General features: G+C 40.9%; 1 protein-coding gene across 1 annotated transcript in view; it reads left to right on the top strand.

The window, feature by feature from the left end:
• Nucleotides 1–24,035, top strand: part of SLC7A14 (solute carrier family 7 member 14) — a 135,956-nt gene that overhangs the window by 69,492 nt on the left and 42,429 nt on the right. Inside the window, exons 2-3 of the mRNA XM_044669550.1 lie at nt 9,383–9,619; nt 11,054–11,271. Coding sequence (XP_044525485.1) covers nt 9,383–9,619; nt 11,054–11,271 — 455 coding nt within the window. The remainder of the gene's footprint in view (nt 1–9,382; nt 9,620–11,053; nt 11,272–24,035) is intronic.

Raw genomic sequence — 24,035 nt, 5'->3', positions numbered from 1 at the left:
GAAATTGTCTAAGCCTGAGCTTCTTCATCTGAAAAATGGGTATAATAATAACCCTTATTTCACAGTCTTTTGTGAGGATCAAATGAGATAATGTCTGTAAAGTGCTTTGTTAATATTTGACCTTCTAACTCTGAAGTTCTGGTCCCCAGGGTTCGTAGATCTGTGGTTGAAACTTCAGAGATCCTTCTGTCCAACTTTAAGGTTCATCATCTAGTTCAACCTTCTCATTTTACAGATGAGGAAACTGAGGCCCAGGGAGGCTGAGTAACTTGTCCGAGGTCACCCAGATGATAAGTAATAGAGCCAGGATGTTGACTCAGATCTTGTGACTCTAGATTCATTGTTCTTTCCATCACTTTTCAAGGTCCTTTCAAGACCTTAACCAAAAGATTCTGTGACAATAAAAAATAGTCTAGATTTCATTTAGGAAAATTCATCACATGCAATTCATTATGAATTATGTCTGGTAGGGAAAGGAGTTTCCTACAAATAGTAGCTCTCGGGAGATGCCTTAATTCATCATGGCTTCTCATATTGGCCAGGTGGAAGTTCTGATCCCTTTCCTTAAAAGTAGAAAAATATTTCTTGTACAAGAAGAGTTAGACCCCCATGACTGGTCAGCAGAGGTCCAGAGATCTATTCCAGCTCAGTCCAACCTCCTGGCAAAGTAGAGCTAGAAGGGCAGGGGAGGAAGGTGCAGCATTTGATAATAACTCATATCTAAGCATTTAAGACTTCCAAAGCAGTTTCCTCTCAATAACTCTATGAATTAGGTAGTTTAAATATTATTGTCCCCATTTCACAAATAAGACAATCCGAGTTCAAAGGACTAACAATAGATACAGTTTACACAGCATTTTAAGGTTTACAAATTTCTATCTATATATTATCTCATCTGATCCTCATAAATACCCTGGGAGGTAGGCACTATTATTATTTTATTCATTTTATAGATGAGGAAACTGAGGCTGTCAGAGGTTAAATAACTTGCCCAGGGTCACACAGCTAAGTAAATGTCCAAGGCAGGATTTCAACTCAGATCTTCCTGACTTCGAGTCCCTTACTCTATCCAGTGACCTGTGGTCACACAGCTAGTAACTTCTGAGTTGAACCCAAAGGTTCTAAGATCAAGACCCTTAATAAACGCCAAGAAACTGAAACTGGAATATATCTGGATTCCTTAGTATTCAACAACAAAGGATAAAGGAGTTGTCCAATATAGGCAGGAATAATGTATGTGTCAGACTGGATTGGGGGCTCTTAGTCTTTCTGAATGTCATGGACCCCTTTGACAGTCACTCTGCTGAAGCCTATTATAAATATTAAAATTAGGAGACTGGCTGTAGATTAATAATTTTATTAAATCAAAAGTAGGAGCAGGAAAAGAAGAGGGATATAGGAGAGAGAGATAAAAAGTACTTAACAGACTAATCTGTGGCCGCCATTTTGGACCTCCTTGCTACACTCATCAGGGGTCCAGTCAGCATCATCAATATGTATGCCTAGAGACTACTTCCTCCTCACCTCTCCTTTATAAAGTCTTTTCTCTGCCCACTAACTCTCACATGTCACATCTTAGGAACCAACCATAGTTTTCTAATTTGCCTGGGAAATCATTCTGCTGTCTCACGATATTCTTGGCTGCCTTGCTCCATTTTTCTGGCTGTAGTTCTGCCCTCGTGACTAAATTTATCCAATGATTTTCTTCACAGTCTTCGCTTCCAGCTGGAGTTCAAATCATGCCAGATACTCATAGTTGAAAAGGGGAAAAGGATAAATTCCATTTTTACACTATGAGCCCCTTTTCCTAATTTTTTAATACTTAAATACATAGGACCAAAAAGGAGACCCATTTTATTGAAATTCAATTATACCTTATTTTCATGGAGTGTCAGTTAAAATTAAATGATCACTGAAGTTCCTTCCAATTCTCAATTTTCTTTCAAATGTTTTCTCTAAGAAAATATAAGAAGCAACTATACAGCACTGAATTTATAGCCACTAAACTGGCATTGCCTTTTGGACCACATCTGTGAGTTCAGTAGGATTGGGCAGCCCCCTACCATTGGAGCCTGGCACCTACTTTTCAACTTACAGAGAATTAACTGTGGCAAGGAGAGGTTGCCTGGGGCTCTATAGCCACTGGGCTTCAAAGATTTTAACTGACACAACAGAAAATATGCCCCAAGTCCCCTGTACAACACCTCTTTCCATGTGGGTGATCCAAGGAAGGGTCACGTTGCCATAATCGGCCAGTAACAATACCTAGGCTTTCTCTTGGCTTAAGTCATCATTAATTCAAGGGCTCCATCCATGAATTTTAAAGCCATCCAGGCCAGTCTCCCTCAGGGTTCCTGTTACATGAACCTTCCAGGTGCAAGGCTGCTAAAGTCTAACATTTGGGTCTCATGTGTTTATTGAGTCAGTTTTGAAAGAACACACTTCATATTTGGCATGAGGTTAGGCTGAGGGCTTGGGGAGACTACAGTGACCTGATTTATAAGAATCCAGTTTTGATTACACTTCAGGAAGCTCAAATCAGAGGGTCTCTTGCAAATCCCAAATGTGAGCAAACATAGGAATTGGCGAATGGTGTACAGAAGGTAGGATGGTACAGTGAAGTTTGAATGGATTTAGAGTCAGAAAATGTAGGCTTGCAAGCCAGTTATTCTACATATCTTGTGACATTAGGAAAGTCATTTGACTTATCTAGAGTTCCATTTTCTCACCTGTCTAATGAAGGAATTGGAGAAGAGAGCCACTAAGGCTCCTTCCTCCTTGAAATTCTTTGACCTAAGTAGAGACAGGTGAGATGAACTTGGAGAGAAAAATGCAGACATTTGTTTATACCATGTAAGCACTGAAATGTTAAACCTGCTATACAATAATTTCTAGAGATAGAATTCCATTCACTACAGTTCCAGGGAAAGAAATGGATTTGAGGAAGGGTTCTGGGTTCAAATTCCAGTTCTGCTACTGTGCAAACTACACAAAGCCTCTTTGGGCTTCAGTTTGCTCATCTTTAAAATGAGGAGATGGGCTTTATGGCCTTTAAGGTCACTTCTAGCTTTAAGTTCTACACAAAGACCTGTGACTTTATGAATCCCTTTATAAAAATTTTACACTATAAGGGAACTGGAAGATGTTCACTATTTATTGCTGAAAAGTCATTCTCAGATGGCCCGTTGTCAATTCTTCATGTTGTATGCTTTAAAGAATCTCAGGAGACCTTTTGAGTGTGATGACCACTGTGTGCCTCTGATTCCCAATCGAAAACTTGGAAAGGGTCATAAGAAGAGATCAAAGATGGGGAGTTAGGAGGAACCTAAGATGTCATCAATCTAACCCTCTTATTTTACAGATAAAGAAAGGTGAGAGATTTGCCCGTGATCACAAACAAGGCTAGCAAAGTGACTGAGCTAGGATTCAAAGCCAGATCCTCTGACTTACTATAAAAGATTCCTTCAGGGGGCAGCTGGGTAGCTCAGAGGATTGGAAGCCAGGCTTAGAGATGGGAGGTCCTGGGTTCAAATCTGACATCAGACCCTTCCTAGCGGTGTGCAAGTCACTTGATCTCCAATGCCTAGCCCTTGCCACTCTTCTGCCTAGAACCAATACCCAGTATTGATTCTAAGACGGAAGGGAAGGGTTTAAAAAAATAAAATATTCTTTTACTATCTCAAGATTTGAAATAGGTCAATCCTCTACCTGCTGGGTAACTTCCCTCAGCAGTGATTCATTTTTAATAAGTTGGATGCCATTCTTTTAAGGTACTGGAGAGTTCCCCATTCACTGGCTAACTCTGATTACAGGATGTCAGGCACAGAGTAAATAATAATGCCATAAAGCTCTGGGATTGATGGCGGCACCTCTCCTTTAAACATCACCTGCTGCTGTTCCATTGAGTGCATCTGGACAGCTGCCCCTAGATCTTGGTGCTCAGCCAAAAGGAAGGAGATGAGAAAAGACATATGAACAACCCAGACAAATTGCTTTTCTTCCAGACACATCTGTAAAAACTGACTGGAATCCACTTCATCACAGATGAGGTAATGATAAAGTCTGGCAAACTATCCCCACCTGGGGATAAAGGACAGACAGACTCAGGGAGGCAGGAAAAGGGCAGAAGCTAATGGATCGTCCTCTGAAAATGAAATCGGCCATTTGTTTAGCTAAGCAAGAGTATCAATCATGAGATCAATAGCTTCAGCTACACAGGACAAGTATGACCAAATAGATTTTTCTCAGAATTCACCAAATGCTGCTCCCCAGAAAAAGCAGAAGTGGCAGATGCGTTCTGTCCCTAGCTGTCTGAATTTCACTAATGCACAGAAAAGGATGCCCCAGAGAGTTTATTTTTTAAAATCAAGTGTTTTTCCTGTTGATATTTCTCTACCTTTAGGCAACTGGGTGGTACAGTAAGATTGTTAGAGTTGGAGACAGAAAGACCTGAGTTCAAATCCCACCTCAGACACTTACTACATGTGTGTGATCCTAGGCAAATCATGTACACTCTCTCTCTCAATTTCCTCATCTATCAAATGAGAGGTTTCAATTTGATGGCTTCTAAGGTTCCTCCAATTAAGCTGCGATCTCTGTGAGAGGAAGGCTGTCTTTTTGCCTTTTTTCCTATCACCAGCTCTTAGCACACTCCCGGGCACATAGTAGATAGACACTTCAATAAATGTTCATCGACTGACTTCTAGCTCTAACCCTATGATCATTCTATTTATGAACTGGAAACCTGTCCTGAGCTAGACTGCATAAGCTCTGAGGACCTTTCCAGTAACAAATGATACTGATTTAGCATTTTAAAGGTTTTTAAATCATTCCCCTTTTCCTGCGACCCTTGGGCCATGTTTATGTCCAGGAAAGGAGGAAAAAGAAGTAGTTGGCAGACTCCCTTAGCCCAAATCTATCTAGAAATTCTCTCTCTATATGCTGAGTTAGCAGCCGTAGGAGGATGGAGACCTAGATTTCCTGAAAGGCTTGCAGTCTAGAGGAGGTAGGGGTGGCCTCTAAGTGTCTTCTCTTGAGCCAGCCAATCCTTTAATAGGCAGCAGCAGTTACTCCTAGGTTGGGGCTCTTGGAGTTCTTTAGTAACCTTCCAGGGAGCCTCTGTCCTTGGGGGCTTTAATGCTTTCCTGTTCAGGTTGGAAATGAAGCTTCTGAAGCCAGAGACCTAGGTGTGACCAGTACAAGAGCTCAGAAAAGAGGATCCAAGAAAATTCAACCTGGAAGAGCCCTAAGAGATTATCATGTCCAATCCCCTCATCTTGGGAATTGGATAACGGAGATCGATACGTAATAGAGCTAGTATTCAAATCTAAGACCCCTGATTCCAGAACCTTCTATTCTTGTCATTATACATCAAACCAACTGCCTCCCACAGCTAATCAACCAAGAAGTGAGCAGTCTTTCATTCATTAGCATTTCAATAGCAACTCCAGGTAAAATGGTGAAATCATCAGAATTTATTTTGACCATTCTCCCACCTTCCTTTTCAGAAGTCTGAGATGCACTCAGTCCCATCCCCTCTTCTGGTGTGCCTGCCCTAATGCTGCCTCTAGGGTACCATGGGAAAAGTAGACTTTCACATGCTCCAAATTTACCCTTCGAGTTTCCCACTATAACACCAGAAAAATTCCTATTCCCTCAAGGCTATGGCCAGCTAATTGGTAGACAAGAACATGAGCCAGAAAATTAATTTGCACTAAAGGGTTAATAGTTGCTGTTATTGTGGAGTCAGTTTTTCAGTTTTCCATTTTCTTCATCCCCTTTTTGGGGGTTTTCTTGGCAAAGATACTGGAGTGGTTTGCCATTTCCTTCTCCAGCTCATTTTACAGATGAGAAAACAGAGGCAAACATGGTTAAGGTGACTTGACCAGCTTGTGAGTGTGTGAGGCCAGATTTGAACCCAGAAAGTGGAGTTTTCCTAATTCCAAGCCTTTGTGCTCTACCCACCGTGCCCCCTAGCTATACCCAATTGTCAATAATTATTCATTACTGAAGAAGGTATCTGTTAAAGGAAGATGCCCAGTAAGTTAAAAGAATGAATCTCTAATGATAGAAATTCAGCTACCCTGAAAGGTCATAATAATAGTAACCAGCAATTATATAGCATTTTATACTTTTCAAAGTGTTGTACATATTTAATCTCATTCTATCTTTATAACACTATAAAATAGGTGTTATTAACATCCCTCATTTTACAGAGAAAGAAATTGAGCCATAGAGAGGTTAAATGACTTGGTGAGAGACTTGTAACTAATAAATGTTTAAAGTCAGATTCGAACTCGGCTTTTTTTGGACTCCAGTGCATGTAGGCAGGGATGAGTAAGAAGACCTGAGGGTAGAAAGACAGACTGTAATTAAGAAAACATCCAGGGAGGCCAGCAGAATGTCAGGTTCAATTACCTTTAGGTTATGGCAAGAGGAGAAAAAGGGTCATGATGACCCTGCAGAAGACTCCTTGCCCTCTAGATCTGTCCCTGCTAGGTTATAAGAAAATTATAACCTTTAAATAAGTGATAAGAAACTTTAGTTTCTGTAGGGCTAATGCTACTGCTTTGGAGAGAAGAGCTTTTCTAGCAATCATATCTAACTGGTTTCCCACTTCTGATGAGAGAGGAGGGCAGAGGCTGAGGATCTGCCAAAGGATGCCCAACATGCCCCATCCTCATATCAATCACAGAGCAAGGAAGTTTCCAGCAATGGACAAGCCTAGAAAAGGAATAGATGGACTCAACAAGGGGAAGGGAAAAATCTAGAGCTCAGAAACCTGAAAGATCACAAAAAGGCAGGAAATAGGTTTTTTTAGACTATTACACTGTTACTCAGTGGATTTCAATCTAACTTCAACAGAAGAATGAAATACCAATATATAATCAGACAAATCCAGAAAAAGGAAATGGATCTCAGACTATCCACTAAGGTCAGGAAAGTAAAACAGCCCTGAAGTAATGTGATGGGCACCGGGATGTATTGCTAACCAAGCAAGGGAGAGGTAATCACAAAAGAGAAAATGCCTACATGAAACTGAAAAACTTCTGCACAAAAAAAATTAATGCACCTAGAATAAGAAGCCAAGCAGTAGGATGGTGGGAGTGGGGAGAATCATTGTATCTAATTTCTCAGATAAGAGTTTGGTATCCAAGAGGCATAAGCAAGTCAGTCCCAAAACCTTCCCTTAACAAATAAGAGATCAAAATGATTAACAACCATGTAAAAGAATATTCCAAAACATTAATAATAAGAGAAATGTAAATCAAAACAACACTCATGTTTCACCTTACAGCCTACAAATCAGCACTGATGACAAAAGATAGGAATAGTCCATGTTTAAAGAATTATGGGAAAAGGAGTACACTAATACATTATTAGTGGAGTTGCAAGATCAGTACTTTTTGGAAAACTATTTGAAATTGTGCACATAAAGTGAACAAAATTTTCAAGTCCTTTGATCCAGAGATTCCATAACTAAGTTTATACTTCCAAGGAATTCATTATGAGAAGAAAGTATCCATATACATGAGAATATTTATAGCTACACTTTTGTGATAGCAAAGAACTAGATGGATGTCTATTGAATGGAGAATGGCTAAACAAATTGTGGTATATAAATATAGCATAATACTACTGTGCTATAAAAATCAATAAATCTGATAAAAACCTAGAAGTATGGGAAAATTTACATGATCTTATGCAGAGTAAAGTAAGCAGAGCCAAGAAAATTATATATCCAATGACCACAAAAATATAAATTGAAAGAATAACTGCAAAACAATCAAAAGTAAATATTGCAGAATTATACAAAATAAGTATAGCCCCAAAGAAATATGAGAAGACATCCTTGCCCCATTTCTTTACAAAGGTGGGAGAGCCACATTTGTGATACATTACCCATCTTTTTCAGACTTTTATAGCATGCCAATCAGTTTTGCTGATTCTTTTTTCCTTTTAAAAATGTTTCTATTTTTTCTCTTTAAAATATTTTTCCTTTTAAAAATATTATTTATTGGCCAGGGGTTGTAAGTCATATGCCAAAGGTCACAAAGAGTAAGTATTTGTGGTATCATAAATCCTCTGCCAGAGCCAATATTTATTTCACTTTATCAAATAAGAGACAGCTAAGTGGCGTAGTGGATAGAGTAACAGGCTTGAGTTCAAATCTGGCCTCAGACACTTAATACACCTAACTTACTGGGTAAGTTGTCTAACCCTGTTGGTCTCAGTTTTAAGCTGAGATAATTTGCCTCTCCTTGCTCCTCCCTTCATGAAAGCCACCATTTGAAATAAATAAATTATACATATGTTTCATTTTAAAAATTTATACCCCAGAGACTCATACATCAATATCTCAGTTTTAAGCTGAGACCAACAGGGTTAGACAACTTACAACCCCTAGCCAATAAATAATACTTTTAAAAGAAAAAAAGGAAATGGCAAACTATCTCAAGAAAACCCCAAATAGAGTCACAGAATTAGACACATCTAAACAACAATATCAAATAGACTTCAACTCTAAATTTTGGCATACTGAGTCAAAGAAAGCCTTCTTCCTCTTCCAATTAAATTCTAGAATGATATTATTTGTATTTATTTTATTTCTATTAAATCTACATGTATTTGTGTGCCAATTTCACAGTGACCAAAATATTTCATTGGTCTGTCTCGGTTTCCTCAATGGGATTGGACTAGATATCTCTCAAGGTCCTTTCCTATTCCAAATCTATGATTAGTTTTTGGTGTGTGAGTCTCTGGGGTATAAATTTTAAAAATGAAATATATGTACAATTTATTTATTTCAAATGGTGGCTTTCATGAAGGGAAGAGCAAGGAGAGATATTTTGGTGACATAAAATAGATATAAAAATTGTAATAAAATAATTATTCATCATTTAGGTTCATTTTATTGTTTTCTACTTAAATTATTGTAGTCATTATAAATATGGTTTTTCTAGTTCCACTTTTATCTCCCTGAATCAGTTCATAGGAGTTTTCCTATGTTTCTCTAGATTCTTCATATTCATTATTTCTTATAGGACAGTAATATGTCATGATGTTCATGTACCACAATTTGTTTAACCATTTCCTAACCCATAGGTACTTTTTCCCACCAAGTCTTTGCCTCCCACAAAATGACACTTTTTGCATGTGTGGTGCCTCTCTTTCTGTCATTGACCAAACTAAGAAATCTTCCAGAAGAGAAGTCTAAAAAGGGCTCATATTTGTAAAGTTTATGTTCTTCTAAGTATAATAGTCTTTCAAGTAAGGAACATTTTTTATCTTTAAAGCCCAAGATGAATAACAACCAAAGGCTTTCTGCCCTTTCCACAAATTTGAGTCTCAAGGAAATGTCCTATTTGTGTGCCCCATGCAGGTGTCTGCTATGCTGAATTTGGAGTTCGAGTCCCCAAGACCACTGGGTCAGCCTATACCTACAGCTATGTCACAGTGGGCGAGTTTGTGGCATTTTTTATTGGCTGGAATCTGATCCTGGAGTACCTGATTGGCACCGCAGCAGGGGCCAGTGCCCTGAGCAGCATGTTTGACTCCCTGGCAAACCATACCATCAGTCGCTGGATGATTGACAGCGTGGGGACTTTAAATGGCCTGGGTAAGAGTCCAAGAGAAGAAACATTTGCCCCTTCATGGATCCTTACATAGTCATTTGTCCAGATCTCTTGCAACAGCAATTTCCCATGAGATTTTACTCATTCGACCTCTACCTAATTCCAATCAATATTTATTAAATCCCTACTGCGTGCTAGGCACAATGAAGAAAAAAAAGACAAATAAAACAAAAATCCTACCTACAAAAGTTTGTAATACAGTTCGAATGAATTTAATTCATCCTGCTTGACACCACCAAAAGACATAGTTCTGATCACAAAGAAGGCTGGACCCAAGTTTGAAGGTCCTTAAATAGCCCCTTTTCATCCCTAGTGTCTGATCTTATAATTTTAAGTTTCAGAAAACCTGGGTAAGATTTGATTCTTTAGAATATTTCTACAACAGCAGGAAAGCTTCATAGGATCATAACTACCTCTAGAGCCAGAAAGGAAAAGCCAGCACCCTTATTTTGCAGAAGAAACTGAGACCCAGAAATTACTTGCCTAAATTAGTAAATATTAGATATAGGATTTGAACCAAGGTCCACTGATTATTTTGAATGTTATGTTGATACAGTCCTTAAAGTTTGCATAGATGGTACCATATTGCATAGGGCTTAGAGTGAGGAAGACTGGCACATAAGGTTATCTAAATGTTGGATGTTATTATTATGAAGCACCTACTATGTGCCAGACACTTTGCCAGGTGCTAAGGATACACAGACAAGACAAAAATAGTTCCCACCCTCAAGGAGCTTACATTCTATTTTCCATTGTCTCTGCACGTTCACCCACATAGACTGACAGAAATCTGCTGTTGCCACACTCTTTGAGTCCATCTTCAATATTCTTTTTCAAATTATGAGAACTTAAGAAGGAAATGGAGAAATGATGGAACCAAAAGAAGGATCTGACATTTTTAATTAATCATATTACAAAATCTTACAAGTAGGAACTAAGAGGGTTCTGCCACATAAATGTGATCACAAGAAATCAAATTTTTAAAGCACTTTAAGGATAGCAAAGCACATCTTTCATAACAAGGGAAATAGGGAGTACAATGACTTCTTATCTCCATTTTTCAGACGAAAGCTGAGGCTTAGAGAATGGATCCCTAGTGAATTAGCTGGCAGGTGTAAAAGCTGAAATTGTAATCTTCTGACTTCAAGTCCAGCACTATTCCATGAAGACCAGTAGATGGTTTTTTTATGTACCTCTATCTATCTACAGATAAACCCTACTGGTACATATGGGCTACAACACATGTGTGCATTCACCCATACCCATACCAGTAGGATTTCGAGTCTTCTCTGTTCCGTGGTCTATTCTGACCAATATTTCTCCCAAGAACACAAAGTGTTGTGTCCCATTGTGGGATGCCCAGGACCATTTTTCTCTGATTACAAAAGTAACTGGCGCCTGCCTCCTCTGTGTTACAGGGAAAGGAGAAGAGTCCTATCCAGACCTGCTAGCACTTGTCATTGCTGTCATTGTGACCGTCATTGTTGCCCTGGGGGTGAAAAATTCCGTGGGCTTCAACAATGTCCTCAATGTACTTAACTTGGCCGTGTGGGTGTTTATCATGATTGCTGGGCTTTTCTTCATCAATGGAAGCTACTGGGCTGAAGGACAGTTCCTGCCTCATGGATGGTCAGGGGTAAGTTTCTACAGGGGAAACTTCATTTCCCATTCCTGACATTCATTAGCTGTCCAACCTTTGGCAGGTCAATCAACAAGCATGTTTAAGTGCCTACTATGTGCCAGGCACTTGCTTGGTACCATGGATGCAAAAAAAAAAAAAAGGATGAAATACTCTGCCTTCAGAGAACTTACATTCGAACAAACATATGTACATATGGATATATGAACAGATATATGTACAGATATGAGTAGACACAATAAATACCAAATAAATGAGTTAATTAAATGCAAGAGACTAGGGAAGGAGCACACTAGGAACTGGGAGGATCAGAAACAGCTACATGTAGAAGATAGTAAACCTCTCTGAGGCTCAGTTCTTTCTGCTAAAAAATGTGGAAAATCATGGCTGCACAATCTCCCTAAATGGGTTATGTATCATTAGAAAATCGTGGACTCCTAAAACTACATTACCTAGAATGCTTTTCCCTTCATTTACATGCATCTTTACATTATTGTTTATATAGTTCTGTAATCTCCTCCCTCTTCCTCTTTTTCTGGGTGCAGGCTGAGAAAGGTAGCTTTTTACTCTAGCTTTTTTATGTTAGTTATTATCAATAAAATCTTCTTAAAATATAATAGTTATTGTATATTAATTTTAATCTTTATAGTTATAAATGGGAGTCAGAGGCTTTATAAACATCAACACTGTGGGTGTCAGCTATTCCTTTCAGAAAGGACATTGGAGGGATGTCTGGTTCACCATTCACAAGATGACCACAGAGGCTTCATATGTGGATTTCATAAAATTTGCCAGAAAAATCCTCCTTGGGTGGTCGCTAGATGCCTCCTTGGACCCTTGGTCAGTTTTGCTACTTTAAAGTTTGCTGAAAGTGGTGTCCCCTCAAGGATGAGACAGTGTGGAGTAGCTGAAAAAAACAATGGATCTAGGTTCTCCAAGTTGGCTCAGTGGTTAGAGATATCCAGGCAGAATTGAGATGTTCTGGGTTCAAATCTGACCTCAGACATTTTCTAGTTTCATGATCCTGAACAAGTCATTTAATCCCTGTTGCCTAGCCCTTATTGCTCTTCTGCCTTAGAATGGAAACTTAGTATTGATTCTAAGACAGAAAGTATGAAATTTTTTTATTTTAAAATTTTAAGGAAAAAGAACAATGAATCCAACAGCAAATGTTTGAGGTCCGAATCCCAGTTTCGCTACTTACTGGATATGCAACCTTGGAACAGTAACTTCTCAGATTCCTCATCCGGAATTTATTCTAGATGACCCCTATGGTCCTTTCCATCCTAATCTATACTCTTAACAGAGTGTAGACTCAAAATGTTAATGTTATTTATCCAAGGTCACACAGTGAGAGGACTAGTATTTGAACCCAGGTCCTCTGATGCCAAATCGAGGGCTCTAAGTAAGGGTGGTTGGACTGGATGTCTTCTCATGTCACTTCCAATTCTAAATCTATGATTCCATGACTAGAGACCACGTGGGAGGACATGAGGTAATTTTTTTTTTATATTTACATTGAAGTTCTGCTAATGGAGTGGAAGAGAACCCAGGATGACCCCTGAAAGCTCCAGGAGCAGAGTAGTATGAAGCCTACCAGACCTGCCAAATGGGAAATTCCTAGATCACGTTGTTTTACTATTCTCATCCAGACATAAGAAATGGAATAAAAGTTCAAAGATAAGTGAATAAAACGCTAAAATGATGTCGTTTATTGCCCTGCTTTGGCCAGCCTTTTATATTCCTCATTTTAAGATTGTCTTGTCCATTAGATGGGGATGGCAGGTAATTGACACCAGTTATTTTTAAAGAAGGAGGAGGAATTATTTTTGAAAGGAGTTAAAAAGAATATGGTGTGATAGTTAACAAATGGAATGATGGATGAGCCACACTTCAATGTAGAATGTTCGGCTATTAAATTTTTATTTCCCTAAACAACCTCAAAGTGACATAATTATAGACTCTTGGCACTGGGGAGGATTTTTGAAGATCCTTGACTTCATTCCCTAGCCTTCAAACAAGATTACTCTGGAACCATCCCAGACCAATAAGGATGTCTTCTGTTTATTAACTTCCCCATAGACTCCTAGAACAGAGGGTCAATTTGGTGGCCCAGTGGATAGAGAGCCAGGCTCAGAGACAGGAGGTCAGACACTTCCTAGCTATATGACCCTGGGCAAGTCACATAACCCCAACTGCCTATCCCTCCCCGCTCTTCTGCCTAGAATACCTAGTATCAATTCCAAGACAGAAAATAAGAGGGTTTTTTTAAAAAATCATTCTAGAACTAAAAGATACTCTGGAGGAAGTCTAATCCAGTCCCACCCTATATCAACTGAAAATCCTTTCTACATCCTTACCAAGAGGTGTCCATTCAATCTCTCCTCCAATTTCTTAACTGATGGGAAACTCGCTACTTATAAAATACTTGCCTGGCACTTAATAAATGCTTCCTGATTGACAGACTATTAAGAGAATTTGTTTTTGAGGGTATGTAAATATGTGTCAGGGTATATATTGTGGGAGTTGTTGGGGGGTTTTTATTTGTTCTGTGTGGGATGATGGGAAAGTCAGATTAATTTGTAAATAATTCTTACTTGGAAAATTAAAAATAATTCTAAAATATGGAGGCCAAACCCATTTCATGTTACTTATACCCACCAATACAAATTTTAATCTAAATTGTCTCCATCAGAGCCAAGTAGATTAGACCAGATTTAGTCTAGAGCAGTGATTCCCAAAGTGGGCGCTACCGCCCCCTGGTGGGTGCTGCTGTGATCCAGGGGAGTGGTGATGGCCACAGGTGCATTTATCTTTCCTATTCATTGCTATTAAAATTTTTTAAAAATTAATTTCCAGGGGCGCTAAGTAATATTTTTTCTGGAAAGGGGGTGGTAGGCCAAAAAAAGTTTGGGAACCACTGGTCTAGACCAAGTAACCTAAGTCTAATCTTACTTCCATTTGTTAGCCTTTCAAAATAATCCCCCTAAGTATGCCCTTCTCACTAAATATTCCAAGTGTCCTTGATATCCCAGTAGCCCTTTTCTGGAATAGCATCCCAGCCTGTCATTTTCTCTTTTAAAAAATGGTGCCTGGGGTTCAAATCTGGCCTTGGACACTTCCTAGCTCTCTGACCCTAGACAAGTCACTTAACCCCAACAGTCTAAGCCTTACAACTCTTTTTCAATGAATCAATTCTAAGACAGAAGGTAAGGATTTTTTTAAAAATAGTGTCTCTGAAGGGAATGAAATGTACTCGTGTTTCCTGATTTTTATACATTCATAGCAATCTTCCTCATGTCTAGCCTGAGTGATCCATGCTATAGCTTCGGCTCATTTCTTGGTGAAATGGCCAAGGTTTGTTCGTGATCCTTCATGTCTTCTCATCCAAAAGGCTTTAGTCAATTCGGGTTTCTCATGATCTCCAGGCAGCAAAACTTCAGCTCCTTGAGTATGCTTCATTGCCAATTACTTTAAGGGTCTTTGGTATTGTTCTCTGATACCTTCTCATCCATCCTCAGGTGGATCCATTCACACTCTCTCTCCAGGCCCTGAGAATTCCAGGAAGGGGCCAATCAGGGTGTGAGTAAAAGTGAAGAACTGACTCAGAGATCAGTGCTTTTGATATGATATAGTAGAAGAAGAGTCAAATTTAAACCCAAAAAACTGGGTTCAGTTCCCAGCTCAACTCCTTCCTCATTTTTATGGCCTTGGGTAAGGCACTAAAACCTCAGCCTCTGACCTATAGAATGGGCCTGAGGATAGGCTAGAGGTCCCTGTCCTCTGATCTTATTTAGCATCCAAAGCCCAGGATCAGGCTCACTTTTTTCATGGTAGAACCTCATGGGCAGAGACTGAGTTTCTCTGCTGATCAGAGGGCTGTACCGATACAGATATGAGTTCCATGTTTGATGAATGGGGCCAATTAGCTTTGATTTCTTCCCCGACTGTACATTACAGACCCAACTTCAGCTGTGTCGCATACAAATACCGATGGTCACCCCCTAAGGGCCTGGAGAGAGAGTGGGAACGGACCACTGTAGGGCCAACGGCATGACGGGAAACTCCATGCCCAGGCGCTATTGACGAGAGAGTAAGAAACATCGTCCGAATGAGACGTTCTTTCTTGGACGCCGCCAATGTAGACATTTATTTTGTTGGACTCTGCATATTTGTTCCGAAGGGTTTCTCTTTCTCCTTCCTTTTTATTGTTCAATGGGAAGGGAAAAGGAGAGGGGGGGAAATAAAGGCTTGTTTTTAAAAAGTGAATAAGAAGCACCATCTTTGCCTCCAAACATCTGATTCTGAAATATTGTGATCGAGTAAAAGAATTAGGGAGTTCATGAGAAAGGAAATGGAGCACTTGGAGTAAGAGCAAGAATATGAGGCAGAATGGAGGAGCAGGTCTTGAAACTGAGTCGATTGAGGAATGGGGAAATCAAGGAAATCGAAGAAGGATCAGGATGTAGGTTGAAGTCCTCTAGCATGAAGCAGGAGTTGTGGAGCCAAGACTATGAGCCAGGCACTCTACTTGCTGAAGAAAGAAGGAGGATGTCCCTGGAGCATGATATCCCCTCCAGATCTGAATTGGGTAATAAATTTGAATAGTATGAGTCATAGACATAATGGTCACATTTGCAGGTGAAAAGTATTGAGAGGGATAGCTTACCCAATGGATAACAATCAGAACCCAAAAATCTCTTGATGAGAAAAGATTAGACAGATGATCACATGGGTCAATGGGGACATGATTGGGGATGCAGACACATCACCCTAATGCAAATATTAATAATATGGAAATAGGTCTTGATCAATGACACATGTAAAACCCAATGGAATTACACATTGGCTACAGGAGGGGGGTGGGAGGAGGGGAGGGAAAGAACATGAATCATATAACCATAGAAAAATATTCTAAATCAATTCATTAAATCAAATTTTTCAATAAGAAAAAAAATTTTTAAAAGAAAAGATTAGACAGAAACTAACTGAAATGCAATTGGGAGAAATGCCTTAGAGTTGGTTTTTTAATCAAATACAAGATAGGAAAGGTAAAAAAAAATAAAAGAACATCTGAATCTGACACATGATAGGTAGTTAACATATGTTAGGAATTGAATTTATCCAATAAACATCATATAAGATCTTTGTGAAGAGCATGGAGTTAGGTGCTAGGAAAGTCTGTATCAGGGTAGAGAACGCCTAGGGCAGAAGTTCCCTCTTTCAAAGCAGATCATCACCTTCCTTTTAATGAATAAGTATTAGGTACAAATACTAATAATATGGAAATAGGTCTTGATCAATGACACATGTAAAACCCAGTGGAATTGCTCGTTTGCTACAGGAGGGGGGTAGGAGGAAGGGAGGGAAAGAACATGAATCACGTAACCATGGAAAAAATATTCTAAATTAATTAATTAAATAACATTTTTCAAATTAAAAAAATGAATAACATTAGGAAATCTTGGGAGCACTGAGAGGTTAGGTGACTAAGGGTCCAATGGCCAACATGTATCAGAAGCTGGACTGGAACCCAGATCTCCATGAATTAGAGAGTGGCCCTCTATCCATTATAACAGTGGTTCCCAAACTTTTTTGGCCTACCGCCCCCCTTTCCAGAAAAAATATTACTTAGCACCCTGGAAATTAATTTTTTTTTATTTTAATGGCAATTAATAGAAAAGATAAATGCATCTGTGGCCATCACCACTCTGCTGGATTGCTGCAGCACCCACCAGGGGGCGGTGGCGCCCACTTTGGGAATCACTGCATTATATCATGTTACTTTTCACTGAGCGATACAGGATGACAGACTCAAAACTGGAAAGGATCTTGGACATGATCTAGTCCAAATCACTCATTTTGCAGAAGAGAAATCTAAAGTCAAAAGGTGCTGCCGTTTTCCCAAGGTCATATGGGTAGTAAGTGGCAGCGCTTGGATTTAAGCCCATTTCCTCTGACTTCAAATCCAGGGTTCTTTCTATTTTATCACACGACACTCCCATGGTCCCAGGAGCAGGTAGGTGGCTCAGTGCATTGAGAATCAGACCCAGAGATGGGAGGCCCTGGGTTCAAATATGGCCTCAGACATTTCCTAGCTGTGGGACCCCGAGCAAGACCCAACTCCCATTGCTTAGCCCCTTTGCCGCACTTCTGCCTTGGAACCAATACACCGTATTGATTCTAAAATGGAACATAAGGATTTTAAAAGTAAATAAATAAGACACAATCACTGCCTTCAAAGGACTTTCACACAGATAGAATACAAATGAGCAAATAATAAGTGTTAAAGGATTCTCATAAAGTACAATGAGAAGAGCTGAGGGAGAAATCAATTCCAAGTGAGGCTATCTGCTAAGATCTTATGGAGAAAGAGTCACTTGAGCCTTACTTCGAATGGTAGGTAGGAGACCAGCATCCAGAGGCAGGAATGATATGAACAAAGGTCAGAAGAAAAAAATCACAGAATATTTGCAGGGGACAGAAATATATTTGGTCTGGCTAAACTATAGAATGTGAGAAAAGAAGTAGTTGTCATGAGGCTAGAGGGCTTAGGACATAAAGGGCCTTGAGTTCCAGGATCTATAGTTTGATTTTAGCCATCTTTTTGGCTTAAATAGAGCCAGCCCTTGGATCAAGGCATTATGTGTTTTTGTCCCTTCATGCATCATCCTGCGTGTTACCTTTTAAACAAAATTCTTCTGTGGGCTCCTGGCCACTTTTCCAATTTACTAAGGTCACTTTGAACCCGATCCTATTTTCCAAGATGTTGGACACCTGCCATCATCGTATCATCTCCAGGGCTAATGAGCTCACTCTATATTTCGGTAGCCAAGAATAGAAGAAGCAGTTGCTGAGAAAGCAGTGACCTCATGGATGAAGACATTCTCTCCATGCACATGTTTGCAACCCATCCATGACTACTCACCAAATTCAACAATTTTCCACACCCTCTGGTCACTCCACCACAGAAGGTCCACCCAACATTCTGAAGGCATTCTTTCCTTTTTCTTGATATCCCAATGGCTGTCCATCCCTTCTCTTTCCCTCACTCTTGCCCTGGATCCAGTTCCTCTTTTTAGCACTCACATAATCTCTAATAACATACCTTACATCATGGTTCCTTCATAATTCCCTACATGCACTGGATAAGTCTGCTCGTGCCTACCACGTGCCTTTCCACTGAGTGACTGTCCAGTTCAAGTCTTTGGAGATCTGAGAATTCTGCACCTCAAAGCTTGCAGGATATGTTAGGCAAATGCTTTGGAACACTAGTAAGATCTGTCCCTTTTATAGACTCTGGAGGCTGGCAGTAGGAGGAGCTGAAAACAAATATCTATGGGTTGAGACTCATTTGCAATGGTGTAGAGCTAGAAGGGATCACAGAGGAAGGAGCCAAAGTGCTGAGCTAGACGGGACCTCAGAAGTCATCAAGACCAAACATCTCCTCATTTTCATAGGTTCATAGATCTAGATCCTGGCAGACACCTGACAACCCATTGGGTCCAATTCTAATTTTACAGATGTTGAAACTGAGGTGAAGTGATTTGCCTAGAGTCATATATTTGAACTCGGTTTTTCCATAATTACAGACCCATCCACTATACCACTTACCTGCCTTATTTTATACTTGAGGAAACTGAGACCCAATAAAAGTATATTACTTGTCCAAGGTCAATCATACACAATGGCAGAATCATCATTTAAATTAAAGTCATTTAACACTTCACCAATGTCTCTCTTGGGCAGCTAGTTGGTGGAGTAGATAGAGCATTGCCCCCTTGGTCAAGAGCCAATGAGACCCAAGTTCAAATTTGGCCTCAGATCGTTACTAGCTGTGTGACTAGCAAATCACTTCACCCCATTTCATTTGTCTGAGTTTCATTTTCTATAAAATGATCTGGGGAAAGAAGTGGAATGTTACTCCAATATCTTTGCCAAGAAAACCCAAATGTGGTCATGGAAAGTTGGACCTAACTGAAGAGATTGAACACTTCTGAGTGTTTAGAGGGAGAACTTGGAAGAAGACTGCAAAGGATGAATGGAACCAAGTTGTAAGAGTTTTTAAGGGCAAAGGGCTATATAATTGATCTTTTTTTTAAGTTTTTATTTTGAATACTTTCCCATAGTTACATATTTCATGTTCTTTCCCTCTCCCACTAACCCGCCTTAGCTGATGCACAATTCCATTGGGTTTTACATGCATCCCTGATCAAGACCTAATTCCATATTATTGATAGTTGGACTAGAGTTATTGTTTAGTGTCTACATCCCCAATAATATCCCCATCAGCCCATGTGTTCAAGCAGTTGCTTTTCTTCCATGTTTCTCCTCCCACAGTTCTTCCTCTGAACATGGCTAGTTTTCTTTCTTGTAAGTCCCTCAGCCTTGCTCTGGATCCTTGCATTGCTGCTAGTAGAGAAGTCTGTCATGTTCGATTTTACCACAGTGTATCAGTCTCTGTGTACAACGTAATCCTACATCTGCTCCTTTCACTCTGCATCAGTTCCTGGAGGTCGTTCCATTTCACATGGAATTCCTCCAGTTCTTTATTCCTTTGAGCACAGTAGTATTCCATCACCAACATATACCACAATTTGTTCAGCCATTCCCCAATCACAGGACTCAGAAGTCTAGCCATATTGTCCTTCTTTTGGTTTCTCACATGTGATGCTCCATCTCCTACTTCCACTCTTTTGTATTGGCTGTGCCCCTTGTCTGATTCCTATAAAAATTTGGGCAAGCCACTACTTTGGGCCTCTGTTTCTTTGTCTGCAAAATAAGGGAGTTGGATTAGTTCAGTTCTACTCTAAGTACTCTATGTCAGCTCTCTCTAAGTTCTTGGTGTTCTACTTTTCTCATGGTCTCCGTGGTGGTTCGAAAGAGTTAATGAACGTTCTGTCCATCCCTTCTCCCCTTTTCCTCTCATGTCCTCACCCCCACCACCACCTTTCTTGGTTCTCATGAACTGAGGAACAGTTTATTCACTTACAAGATCTAGGTCAAACGCTTCTTTGGTCTTGAGCAGCTCAAGAAAAATAAACATCTCCCCCTACCACCCATATCAAGTAACCACTGTCCCTCGGATGAACTCCAGCTACCATCTGTAATTCCTCAGCCTCCGGATGCTGTTTAATATGTATGTGCCTTATATTACTTGTTCCCGATGCTATCTTACGTCTTTTTCTTTAACCAAACAAGATATTTTAACTGTCCAAATAATTCCGGGGAAAAACAGCCCTGATAAGTGGAACAGGGAATGTCTGCAATGTCCAAACACAGCAAAAACTGTTTTGAGTGTGCTCTGTATCACCCTGCATTTATCATAACTTATTAACACATTCCCCCCGTTGCTGTGTGCAGGCTGCTAATGAGCAAGGGGGAGAGATGGCTATAGATTCCCGTTTGTTTCAGAAATGGGTCCTTTTTAGCACTGGAAGGAAGGATACCACAGCGGTTAATTGTGTGCTCACAGTCTGACAAGATGGCGGGCCAAAAGCTTGGCTCATCCTTCATGGGCATTCACAGAGTCAGGCCAGCTTGCTCCCACTACACACCTAGACATTTCAGGGGAGGTAACATAAATAGTATGGCTGGTTTTGCCAGGTAATGAGGCAGCAGCCTATCAAAACCTGAGGTCCATAGAATGACGATTCTGGGTAAGGAAGGGCTTTCTGGCGTGATCCTGATTGGAATTCAAAAAACAAACATTAAGTACCAACTGGATGCCCGCCATTTTGCTGGGCTGCAAAGGCAAAAACAAAAACCTCTGCCTTCTCTTTTCTACCAGTTAAATCACATATACACAAGTGAAAATACATAGTAAATGATGCGAATAACAAAATAATATGTGTGATCAAAGTAGGATCATAGATCTAGACCAAGAGGCCATCTTGTCCAGTGCCCTCATTTTCCATTTGAAAAGTCAGAGGCACAGGAAGTGAGTCACTTGAATCACAGAAGTAGGAAGTATAAGATAAGAAGTGAGATTTGAACCCAAGTCTTCTGTATCCTGAAACAAGTAAATACAAAGTAACTTGGGGGCAGAAATTTCTAAAAATGGGGGGAAATTTTAAAAAGCTCTCCTATAGGAAGGAATGGTTGAACTGAGCCTTAAGTAGAATTAGGGGTTCAAAAAAGGGAGAGACCGGGAGGGAAAACATTTCAGGCAATGCTTGAGGATTAGATATTGTGGGGAATAATTCCAGAGACTAAATTAAAGCTATAGACACCAACACCTTCAATGGCCTCGTCTAGAGGAATTATACCTGAGTGGGTCTCAAGTGATTCTCTGAGTTCCAGAAGCCATCTCCTTCACTCAAGAGACTGAAGCTTCACATGCCTTGACTTTTAGGGATACTAGAAAAGGGTTGGCTGGAAGATGTCAGTTCCTTGAGGACAGATGCTGTCCCTTTTCTGTCTCTATCCCTACCCCGTGTTGGTGAGTCTATGGCACATGTGTTGGAGGGGGCTGCTCCCTTTCCCCTCTCTATGTGTGTCTGAGGACATTTCTCTCATCGCCTGCCCCTCTGCCCAGCAGCCCAATGGGAGCACTTCCTCCCTCCCCTGTCTGGGGTAAGGGAGTGACTCACATGCAGCCTGAGGGTTGCAGTTTGGGCACTCAGTCTCTAAAAGGTTCACCATCACTGCCCTAGCTCATTGCATAGGGTCCAGGATGTAGAATGTGTGCTTAGTTAAATACTTGTTAAAAGTGTTCACTGCAAACAACCAAACAGAAACTCCAATGAAGTCATAAATGTTATGAGATGGCATAAAGGAAAGCCAACCTTGGAGCCAGCCTGTGTGACCCTGGGCAAGTCACATCTACCCATTCGAGCTTCCTTTTCCTCCTCTGGAAAATGAAGACGCTCATATCCGTTATTTCAACACTCACCTGAGGGGTCATCTAGATGGCTCAGTGGACTGAGAGTCAGGCTTAGAGATGGGATGTCCTGGGTTCAAATCTGGTCTCCGACACTTCCTAGCTGTGTGACCCTGGGCAAGTCAGTGACCTTCCATTGCCAAGCCCTTACCACTCTTCTGCCTTGGAACCAATACCCAGTATTGACTCTAAGGGTTGTTTGTTTAAATACTTACCTGACAGCAAAGGTGACTTAATGTAAGTAAAGTGACTTACAAATTACAAAGGACTCTAGAAAAGTCAACCATTACCATCATCCTCATCATTAGTAGAAACTGTTCAACCCTCTTGCCCACAGTGTAGAAATCTTCTCTCCAGCATTCCACAGAGATGGCTGTCCAACCTCTGCTTGATTCTAGAATTAGAGGACTTGAATACAGACCTCCCACCTTTATGTCTACTCTCTGTGCCTTCACAGGAAAATAAGGCAGGTGGACGAGGTGGCCTCTGAGGTCCTGCCAGCTCTAGTTCTGTAAGGCTACAATTCTGTGACAAAACCCATCAGGAGGGGGCAGCTGGGTAGCTCAGTGGAGTGAGAGTCAGGCCTAGAGACAGGAGGTCCTAGGTTCAAACCCGGCCTCAGCCACTTCCAGCTGTGTGACCCTGGGCAAGTCACTTGACCCCCATTGCCCACCCTTACCAATCTTCCACCTATGAGAAAATACACCGAAGTACAAGGGTTTAAAAAAAACCATCAGGAGGGAGCAGCCCATTTTCCTCCCTTTCTGAGCTCTTCTTCAGCCTGGCCTGGCATCCCACTACCCGCTCCTTTGCTCCCCTGGGTCCTTGGCTTGCCTTCTGAAGCCACACACAAAGTGTCGGCTCACTCCATCACGTGGCAGCCCCGAGAATCTGGAAAGGTGGCTGCTCCAGAGGAGCTGAGCTGATGATGAGGTGGGCTGGGGCCCCTGGGAACTGGGGGCTGATTCCAAACGTAGGCAGAAGGCACGGAAGCTGGGGCAGGGAGGGGCAGGGAGCAGCCGGTCCCCATGTCTCTGCTCTCCCCTAAAAGAGAGGCAGCAGGCACGTGCTCAAGTTCACTTTCTACTTTAGTCTGCCGCTGGTGTCATGACCATACGGGTCTATTAATTCTACTTTAATGGGTTCTCTGGAGGAGAAAATAAACCCTCCGATCAGTTGAGAAGTGACATGCTTCAATTTGTGAAATCGCAATCCCACTCTCCTCTCCTCTCCTCTCCCGAAGACAGCTGTCAGAGGCAAGAACCCTCCCATAGGTGCTCCAGCACCACCTCCACTTCTGCTCCACCCTCACACGTGCACACGCTGCCGTCTTCCTTGTTCCCTCCGTCACCCCCCACCCACCACAGGTCATCCTCAGTTTGCCAAAGAAAGTGGCCAGCTCCCAGCCTGAGAAAAAGGAAGGACGAGAGCCCGAACCTCAGGAAAGGGCCACTGATCACGTCTCCACCCTGTAGCCAGAGAGACACTTGCCCAAGCCTTGGAAATCCATGCAGCTTGTTCCTGGGCAGGAAGGAAGGAAGATGAGCATTTGTTGAACCCCTACTAGTCGCAGTGGGTAAAAGGTGCAGAGAGGCGAATTTCAGCTTGGTGTCAGGAAAAACTTCCTAACAATAATAGCTAACATTTACACGGTGCTCACTATGTGCCAGGCACTGTGCTAAGAACTTTACAAATGTTGTCTCATTTGGTCCTCACAAGGAAGATAGGTGTTATTATTATTCCTATTTTACAGATGAGAAAACTGAGGTAAACAGAGGTCTAGCTCAGAAGGAAGATAGGGAAGGAAGGAAGGAAGGAAGGAAGGAAGGAAGGAAGGAAGGAAGGAAGGAAGGAAGGAAGGAAGGAAGGAAGGAAGGAA

The sequence above is a fragment of the Gracilinanus agilis genome, chromosome 3, assembly GCF_016433145.1.
Source record: "Gracilinanus agilis isolate LMUSP501 chromosome 3, AgileGrace, whole genome shotgun sequence".
NCBI lineage: Eukaryota > Metazoa > Chordata > Mammalia > Didelphimorphia > Didelphidae > Gracilinanus > Gracilinanus agilis.
Note: the sequence above shows the minus strand (reverse complement) of the source record. Positions and strands in the feature narration are given on the sequence as shown.